The sequence below is a fragment of the Neopelma chrysocephalum genome, unplaced genomic scaffold (assembly GCF_003984885.1).
Source record: "Neopelma chrysocephalum unplaced genomic scaffold, ASM398488v2 Primary Assembly neopelma1_22b, whole genome shotgun sequence".
In the NCBI taxonomy this organism is placed as follows: Eukaryota; Metazoa; Chordata; class Aves; order Passeriformes; family Pipridae; genus Neopelma; species Neopelma chrysocephalum.
In genome coordinates, this window is record NW_020897690.1 from 7,250,093 (window position 1) to 7,260,447 (window position 10,355).

General features: G+C 39.4%; 1 protein-coding gene across 5 annotated transcripts in view; it reads left to right on the top strand.

Annotated features, from left to right (window-relative positions):
• Positions 1-10,355, top strand: part of LOC113965613 (dynein heavy chain 5, axonemal-like) — a 156,934-nt gene that overhangs the window by 120,549 nt on the left and 26,030 nt on the right. For all 5 annotated transcript variants that reach the window (XM_027679275.1, XM_027679284.1, XM_027679294.1 and 2 more), the window contains 3 exons: positions 2,009-2,276; positions 6,464-6,585; positions 7,560-7,907. In XM_027679275.1, coding sequence (XP_027535076.1) covers positions 2,009-2,276; positions 6,464-6,585; positions 7,560-7,907 — 738 coding nt within the window. The remainder of the gene's footprint in view (positions 1-2,008; positions 2,277-6,463; positions 6,586-7,559; positions 7,908-10,355) is intronic.

Genomic DNA, 10,355 nt, shown 5'->3' on the forward strand with positions numbered 1-10,355 from the left:
ACAAGCTCTATCTTAAAACTAGTTGCATTCCTGCCCCCTTTACTTTCACTTGAAGATGGAGGGGAAATTTTCTGTAATAAAATTAAGTTTATTGTTCCTAGCACTTTGACTCCATTAAAACTAGGATTTTTTTTTTTTATTGTAGAGAGAGTTTCTTCTTTTCAGGAATTATGCACAGAACCTTCAACAGAACTGTCAGGGCCCCTGTAGTGACTAAAATGCTAGTATTTTCATCTGGATAGCAGTGTATTAAGATGACACAGATATATTGGTATGACTCACTATTGGAAGAAACATTCTGTATGCTGACATTTCAATAGAGTTCTTTGAGAAGGAGTAAAATGAGGACAATCCATAGTGAAAAAATATTTTTCCTTCTCTTGATGTTTCTATAACCTTTAATGATTGTACATTTGGGAGGTAACCTTACTGAGAAGTGCAAATTATGAGTAGATGCTTTGCTAGGAAATAATGTATCATCTGAATATTTATGCACTCATACAGGAGTAGTCACAGTCTTTGACTTACGGGAGTGCTAGCTGTACTCAGATGCATCTTAGAAAAGGTAAAGTTTTCGCTCCTCTGTCATGAAGTCAACTTCACGGGCTGTTTAGCCTTCCTTGTTTTTGCTACAATTTCAAGTTTTACTGACCTGACAATAGGATTTAACTGCTTTCTTATCTTTGGCATTCTCTTCTTCTCTAATCTTGCCAGGGTGTGAAGAATCATACATAGCAGCTGTATTTATACTGTTATGTAAAATCAGGTCAGGGCCTGTTCTCTGACCCTAAGGCTAAATGACCCAGCACAGCTTGTGACATATGCTTAATCTTCTTCTCCTCCAAAAGTAGGGTAGCCTCATCCACACTGTTTAGGACTGGATGTCTTCCTTCTCTTTTGTTTCACAGTAAGAGACTCTCAGTAGCAGTAAAGCTCAAGATTAACTTTTGTAGCTCTCAGCCAGCTGAAGACAGGCCCAGATTGATAAGTCTTTATGCATCTCATCACTCACAGCATGAGGGATACTCAACTGTAGGTCTTGAACATGAAACTGTCCATGAAACAAAGCCTCTTCATCAATTCTTTTGCCCTCAACAGGTATACAGAATAATATACTCACCTGGGTTTGATAATTCTGGTTTTCCCTGGTAGGAATCAGGCAGCCAACTGAACCCAGAGGGCTGCCTACTTAAGAAGAGTAGTATGAACAATAAGCAGGAGAGGATCTGCCTGCACATTACTGACAGACTTGTGTGGTCCTGATCGCCACCTTGTCTTTTTCAATTCCCCTTGTGATAAGTTGTATCATCTTCTGGTTTTCTGAACAAATGGCTTTATTCTCCCATAGCTTCTGGAAAAAAGTCTCCATAAAATTCCAGAATTCTTGTGTTTGCATGTATAAGTTTTGTCTGAATAATATAATCCTCTGAATCAGAGACTCCACAGCTGCCATTTAACAATTCAAAATGTTTCCCTAGGAATGATTAAATGTGAACCAATCTTTCCTGTCCTACCTGCTTCATTGATAGTTCTCTTTTAGGTGAAAAAAATATGTTCAGTCAGTAAGAAGACATCAGAATTGCTGGGTTTACTCTGTGCATTAATTATTATCTGAAGCCTATCTGCCCTTCTCAAGATAGTCCACATCACAATAAATAGAATGGTCAGGCAGCTATGTTGCTGTGTTTATGTCTTGCTTTATTTGGAAAAATGGGCAAAAGGAAAGGAAAATGTTTCCATTGTCTTATCCCACTGACTTTGTTAGATCAGCAAAAAAAATATTATGTCCAGTAGGTGTAGTTTTTTTCCAACATATGGAAGATAAAAGGAACTTGAAATGTTTTACTTTTTTTTCCTAACTCTGTTTTAATATAATCAGTCTCCATTGATAATAATGGTTTTCTTTGTGGCACAATGTTACTACACATGGACCTACAGAAGCAATACATCATGTGTATAATCATTCTAAGGAACTACATATAAAAGAAACTTTCTTTTTTCATTCCAGAACATTCCATGTCGTGCCATTTCAATGGGTCAGGGCCAGGAAGTCCATGCAAGACACCTGTTAAATCAGTGCATGCAAGATGGAGGATGGCTCCTTCTACAGAACTGCCACCTTGGCTTGGAATTTCTTAGTGAATTAATGGACACCATCACAACAATAGAATCTATGAGTGAAGATTTCAGAACCTGGATCACTGCAGAGGCTCACCCAGAGTTTCCTATTAATCTTTTACAGTCCTCCATAAAATTTACCAATGAACCTCCTCAAGGTAGTGATGCCTTAAGCCCATAATGATTTTCTTATTTTTCTACCTTATAAGTTTTATAGGTAATAGAAGTATATTTTAGAAACCCTTTCTCCCTCCTCCCCATAGTACCCTTTAGTTTATACATTCCTTAATCATCTCACCCCATTCCATACCCCCCCTATCACCCTACCCCCATATCCAGTAGATGATGTTTAGTCTTTTAGTCAAGGTAAGCCTGTCTTGTTTGGAGAATGCTTGTATCTTGGCCTAAACCGCAGGACAGAGTCAAAGAACTGGGTCACCCTGCTCTCTGTACCCTGAAGATGATGAAGATGATGAAGAGGGGGTCCCAAAAAGCACCCCAGACCCAATTCCAAGAGGCGGGCCAGGGGGTGGACCAGGCCAAAAGTTATAGGGTGGACACACTTAGGATTGGCCAGATATTATTATAAATGTAACATCCCGGGCACAGCCCAGCGCGCGCGTCGTGTAACATCTATTTGCCTTGGCATAATTAAACCCTTTCTTATCTCACTCCAGCTAAACGGCTCCTAGATTTTTTTCGTAGCACCAGCTCAGCAGGCATCAGTAGGAAACCATGCCTTTTTGGAATCTGTGGGCTTGTTTTTCACCCCCCACCTACTAAGTATCCCTATACTTTTTGCAGTGTTTCAGCTAAGTACGGCACTGTTTAAATCAGTCTTGCAATGTGTAAAGCATGACTCTTTTGGGAAGGAAATGGATATTTCTTGGTTTTGTAACAGAAATTGATAGTGATTTTGTTGTTTGCGTACAATCTGTGGATAATTCCAGGACAGTGGTCCCTTCTTAAGCTTAGTACACCCCATCAGTCTTTTCTTTCTGTCCTGTTGACCCCACCCAAGGATGCAGAGTGGGACCAATCCTGTGCTCTGTTGGGTGAGGAAAAGGGAGGACTCTGAACACCTAACCTCACCCAAAGCTGCAGTATATATCTGTTGCTGTTGCTGTTGCTTCTTGTTATGTCTTCTGGCACTGCTGACTGGAGACTGATCCCAGCATCTTTTGTTTTGTTCTTTAAGTATTTGTGAGCTGCTACTGAATCACCTCTTAGCCTCTGTCAAGACAGTTAATAACAACTCATAATGGATCTGAATACTAGGGTTTACTTAAGAACTGATGAGATTAGGACTTTTATGCTATTTGCTCAAATTAAACACTCACTATATCGTGCTCCCAGCCTTCTGTAACGCATTTATCTTGACTTTTCTTCCCATTGGAGACTTTGCTGCTGGTCCAGGAAGGTTGAGCAGAAAGTAATGTTGGTGTCACTGTGCAGCTATCAGACTATCAGTCTTGGACATTACTGGTCTGCTGGGTATCCCCTGGCATTTGCCTCCATGCACCTCCCGACATCCAGGATCCTTCCCCATTTCCAGGATGTTTCCTCAAACTAGAATGCTTTCTGGGCCTCTAAGCCAGTTTTCCTAACCTAAGTAGTTTATATGCAAAAGCACAATGTATGATCTGCATCTTATTTGGCAGTTTGGACTCATGTTTCTGTATTAATTGGAGTGCAAGAAAGACATGGATTGAATGAGTCCAGTGAGAGACCACAAAGATGCTGAAGGGATTGGAAAATATGTCATGAGGAAAGGCCAAGGTGATTGTTTAGCCTTGAGGAGAGAAGGGGTATCTTATCAATGCATATAAACATGTGATGGAAATGAGTAAAGAAAACAGTAACTCTTCCTAGTGATGTTAAGTGATGGAAAGAGAGGTAATTGACACAAATGGTTGTCCATGAAATTGCACTTCACCAGTTCAGGAAGGACATTGAGGTGCTGGAGCAGGTCCAGAGGAGGGCAACAAGGCTGGGGAAGGGACTCAAGCACAAGTCCTATGAGGAGAGGCTGAGGGAGCTGGGGTTGTTCAGCCTGGAGAAGAGGAGGCTCAGGGGAGACCTCATCACTTTCTACAACTACCTGAAAGGAGGTTGTAGCCAGGTGGGGGTTGGTCTCTTTTCCCAGGCAACTGTCAGCAAGACAAGAGGGCATGGTCTCAAGTTGTGCCAAGGGAGGTTTAGGTTAGATATTAGAAAGAATTTCTTTACAGAGAGGGTGGTCAGACATTGGAATGGGCTGCCCAGGGAGGTGGTGGATTCTCCATCCCTGGAGATTTTTAAAAAGAGACTGGATGTGGCACTTAGTGCCATGGTCTAGTAACCGCAGCGGTAGTGGATCAAGGGTTGGACTTGATGATCTCGGAGGTCCCTTCCAACCCAGCTGATTCTATGATTCTATGATTCTATGATTCTATGATCAGAAAAAACTTAACTCTCTGTGAGAATGGTGAAATACTGGAACAGCTTGTTCAGTGAGTTTGTAGACTCTACCCTCAAAACCCACATGGATGTGGTGCTGAGCCACCAGCTTAGTTGATCCTGCTTCAAGAAGAGCTGTTGTGCAACATGACATCCAGGAGTCCCTTCCAGTGTCAACTATTTGGTGTTATTTTGTGTAATATGAAAACAACCAGCTTTTCTACATAGTCTCTAACCTGTTGCTCTTCTGCTGTTGAATCTCTCTCTCTTACCCAAACTACACTGCTACATGCAGGCATTCTTCATGTGTTTGTAGAAGCAATTTATAATCCTGCTTTATGTGCTCCCCTATGTATGATAGGGGAGAGTAACTTTGTATTTTGGATTGTAGCCAAAAGGAATCCTCAAGCCTGACACCAACTTTATTTTTGAACTCCCTCATTGTTAACAAACTGTGTAATGCATTAACTTGACCTTTATTTATATACGTGTTGCCACTGATTTCAGTTGATGATGTCAGTAGGAACTGAGAATTTTTATTCAAGGTCATATTTAAAGCTTCAGACATTTAAACCTCTTATTTCAGCATTTATCTACCTTTGAACATTAGTAAGATGTCTACAAAATATTTGATCTTGTGAAAGATAGCCTGTTTCAGCATATGTACTCCATTCTCAAGTTAGTTAGTCTGTCGATAAAAATTTCTAACTTCTTTCTCTCCTCCTCTCCCCTGTTTGTGTTCAGTGCTCAGCATGTTTTTATTGCACTGTGGCCCCCTCCTTATCATTCTAATGGTAACAACCTAGAGCTCCAAGAGGTTATTTTAGAAGTCAAGTTAGAGCCAATTTACAACTTGCATTTAGTGACAAAAATATGCCTGGTGTAAAAATTGAAGTCAGGACAAAATACAAACAGTTTTATTTTTCTAGTACTCTCCTGCCACATTGGTAGCACAGTGTGATTAAGCACTTTTGTTTGATTTTGGAACTCTCTTCTGATACCCTTATAATTTGGAAAAGCTACGTTTTTGAATATTGTTTTGCAGGATCTTTGTGAAGAAGAAAGAAGCAAAAGAACTTCTATTGTGTCATAGGAAGTATGATGACTTGGACAATCTGTTCGCTGCACTTGAAATCTGTCCTTTTAGACTTGTGTTAAACTGGTTAGGTGGAAGATATCATAAGAGGGACCTGATGTCTGTAACTCATACTTGGGTTGTTTGCCAAAGGCAGATGATGCTTGAGTAGCGCTGCGTGAAAGCATTTGGGAGTAGTCAGGCTTATGTATTCCATGGAAGCATAGATTATATCAGTACCAACTGCCTAAAGCTGTTCCTGGGATATGAGATGTCAGTGCTCAAACAAAGCTCCCCAAGTGTTAGTATTTCCACTATGAATTTAGACTCTCATTTCGTCATCTTGGTGCCTGTACACCAGCGGGAGAACCTGCATACAGAATTTTGAGATTTTAATAGGAATCAAATCTAAATAAAATTATCTTAGGTATAACTAAAATCTCATTTTACAAGTAAATATCAAAACAAACTCTTGGATATTCAATGCTGTATTTCATATTATATTAGGTGTCTTTCTGATTGCCATATAGTTGCTGAATAGTTATGTTTATATTTCAGTTGTTACTTGTAACATTTAGGATGCTATTACTTAATTTTCATTTCTTTCAGACTCCTGAACTGAATTTCGTGTGTTATCTAACTAAAACAAAATGTTGTTGAAGTTTGCCTGTTATGACCAGCTGAACAGATAATTGATTCTAAGAGAGTATTTGAAGGCCTAAGTAAGATGATAGTGTAAATCAGAATAGAGAATTATGCTTAACAGATGTTGGACTTATGGGTTTCTTACATTTTTTGCTCATGTATTCCATTTTTATATTTATTTTCTAGGTGTGAAAGCTGGCTTAAAACGAACATACTCGGCTGTTAGTCAGGATATGCTAGAAGTGAGCAAAATGCCACAGTGGAAACCTTTGCTATATGCTGTAGCATTTCTTCACTCAACTGTTCAGGTTTAAAAAGATATTTCTTTTCTTCTCTCATAAAGTTATGTTTCATTTGTTAATGAACCTTGTTATTAAACGAAACACATGTTTAAAGGGACATCCCCTATTGGTAAATTAACACAAATAAAATAAGAAAACAACACACTTCTATTACTGCAACTGTTTTAGAACTTAAAATTTTCCTCATGTTGGTCTTGTACCTCCAACAGAGATGGTATTTCAGAGGGAAAAAAGGGCAATCAACAAGTGATCAATTAGAGTATTCTTCTGTTAAAGTCTTGGGGCATGACTGTGTGATGTCTTTCAACTAACTGGTTTTTTACTAATATTTGAAATCATAAAGTGCATTAAAGAAACTTACAGGTTGGTTTGGAAAACCATAATCCTAAACTGCTGCATTCGCAGTGAAAAGGTCTAAGAGGGTGAGTGTAAGTCCTTTCTACTCTGAAACCTGTAGGAGGAGATGTAAGTGGAAGAAGACTTTGGGTCTTGATTTTCAGGAATTTTATTAAAGAAAATGCTTTATAGATTAACCACAACTTTTCATCATTCTATTGATAGGTTTTGCAGTATCCTTAATTTATATATGGAGCCTAGCTAATTTAGGTCTATGGCATCCATACACTGATACATTGTGGTCCAATGGAAGCCTGTTTTATGCTTTTCTTTGGCCCATTACTTCTTTCTTGGTGAAAATCAAAAATTTTTACTTACCAGATTTTGCCCTAAGACCTGCATACTGCCAGCTGAATCTGTAAATGATTCACCAAGAGACAGTTTTTCCAACTGGGCATCTGCACCATGCAGAGGCAGCAGTGATATGAATATATCTACTCCATAGGAGGACCATAGGCAGTGGTCACAGCTAATGAGTTTGGACACCCTTTCCTCAAACAGTAGCATATTTCATATATTCTTCTGCATTTAAGTTTTCTTTAGAATTACTATTAATCAGTCTTTTATCTTTATCTATTTTACAGGAAAGGCGAAAGTTTGGTCCACTGGGCTGGAACATTCCTTATGAATTTAATCAGGCAGACTTCACAGCCAGTGTGCAATTCATTCAGAATCATTTGAATGATATGGATATTAAACATGGAGTGAACTGGAGCTGTGTTCGCTATATGCTGGGAGAAGTACAGTATGGTGGCCGTGTCACTGATGACTTCGACAAAGCACTGCTGAATACCTATGCAAGAGTGTGGTTTGGAGAGCATATGTTTAGTGAAAAATTTTGTTTCTACAAAGATTATGTTATTCCAAAAGGCAAAACTGTTGAAGACTATCTCCAGTACATAGAGCAATTGCCAGTGATTGATACACCAGAGGTAAAATATTTTAATATATTAAAGGGAGCTTTTGTCAAATAAATAAATTAATCAGGTATATTTTTCAGGAGCATGTGTGTATAAGTCAAGATTAGCACATCAATCATTATAGTGGGTATTCAGTGCAGATCTGCTGACCAGGAAGAGGTAGATGAGGCCTTCTTCAAACAATTGGAAGAAGTCTCATATTCACAGACCCTGGTCCCATCACAGAGGACTTTTAACAACCCTAATTATCTGCTGGAAGGGTGATACAGCAGGGTTCAAGCGCCGTAGGAGATATCTTGAGTGCATTCATGACAACTTTCTGGCACAGATAAATGGATTTTACAAAAAGAACGAAAAGATGAGAAGGGAAAATGTGGGGCCATTGCTGAATGGGGCAGGAGAACTTCTGAGAAATATGGAAAAGGTTAAATGCTTTCTTGGCCTTTGTCTTTACCAGTAAAACTGGCCTCCAGGAATCCCATGAGATGAAAAGTCCAGAACAAGAAACTTACCCCTGGTGGTAGAGGACCAGACTGAGGAGCATTGAAACAAAATGAACATCAGTTCAAATAAAATCAACATCAGTTGATGGTACCTGATGTGTAGCACTCATGAGTGCTGAGGCAGCTGGGTGATGTCATGTTCAGGTTTTTCCTGAATACTTTTATGTGGTGATGGTGATTTAAAGAGGTTCCTGAAGAATGAAAGATAGCAAATATCAGTCTAATCTTCAAGAAGCAATGAAGAAAGAACTGGGGAACTACAGGCTGGTCAGCCTCACCTCAGTCCCTGGGAAAATGCTGGAGAAAATCCTCTTGCAAAACATTTCCAAACATATGAAGGACAAGCACGTGACTGAGAGTAGCCATCATGGATTTGTGAAGGAGAAATTATGCTTGAACAACTTGTTGGTCTTCTACAAGGAAATGACCAGCTTGGTTGATTAGGGGAGAGCTGTGGATATTTTTTAACTCAGCTTTAGTAAGACCTTTGACCTTACCTCCCAAAACAACTTCATAGACAAGGTGACAATGTGTGGGTTAGATAAGTGTCATATGACACATATCTGCTATATGAGGAAAGGCTGAGAGACCAGGAACTCCTTAGCCTGGTGAAGAGGATGCTCAGGTGGGATCTTATCAATGTGTATAAAAACCTGTTGGAATGGTGTAAAGATGGAGCAAGAGTCTTTTTGATAATACCCAGTGAAAGGACAAGAAGCAATGGGCATAAGTGAAGCAACAGGAAATTCCATCTGAGAACAAGAGCACACTTTTTTGCGGTGAAGGTGGTCAATCACTGGAAGAGTTTGCCCAGAGAGGTTGTGGAGTCTCAGTCTTTGTAGGCATCGAAATCCCAACTGGACACTGTCTGGACAGCCTGCTCTAGCTGACTCTGCTTCAGCAGGTGCTTTGGATTAGATGACCCTCAGAGGTCCCTACGAAACCAAGCTATTTTATGGTTTCACAGTTCCATATAGGATTGAGCAGAGATGCAAACTGAGAAATAATGAAAGTAAAAAAGCCCTGTGGTCTCATTTTGCAAGTTATAATTGGGAGATTATTCCATTTTGACAACAGGATAGGGATGCTGCCATGAATTGATGGGATAGGCTGCAGGCTCCTGGTTGCAACCACTTTTACATGACTCAACGTGTACCACAGTGGTCACAGTGATTGGAGGATGGACTACTTTCTGCTCCCTCTAGTACAGACACACATGATGAAGTTAGTTAAAATTGAAATAGAAGTGAATTCTCTGGAAAATTGAAACAGAAGTAAATGCTCTGGATTTCTGTCTCATTTCTATTAAGCTGATAAATGCCACTGGAAATAAGTTCTATTAAAATTAAATAGACTGAACTCAACAGAAAAAACTGGTTTTCAGTTACTGATAATATCCTGGCTGAGAGAGTGAGAAGTTTCCAAGGTCATAAACTAAGCATGAAAAGTTCTGAATCTCTGAAGGTAGTGAAAGCAGAATGTAAAGGTATTTGTGCGTGCAATGATGCACCTTTTCCAAGTGAAGGTAAAAGCAGACATGATAATCCACCAGTGGGATCCATTTGAGCCTATCTCATGAAGTGGTTCCTATCAGTGTATGAACCTTGGCTCTATGAGATTTCAGGTGCTACTTTCATGGATCTGGTTTTCTAAGCACTTGGGGACCTATCTCACAATGCTGCAATGTATTTTTAAAGTGTTTTGATGCCTGTAAAAAATCTGTGTGTATGGTTTGAGGTAGGGGAATTTTACCTTTGGCTTTTATGTAAATAGGAGCAAGTCTGGGAATGCAAACATCTTTTTGTCCTTCACATTTTTACTCCTTAGGAAGCAAGCTGTGACTTTCTTCTGTCATTCCAAAATCTGTCAAAATTGCTCATGAAAACTTTAACCTTTTAATCTCCCAGTCTTCTTCATTTCAAAAAGGATATTGTGCTAGACAAACCAGTGTATATTT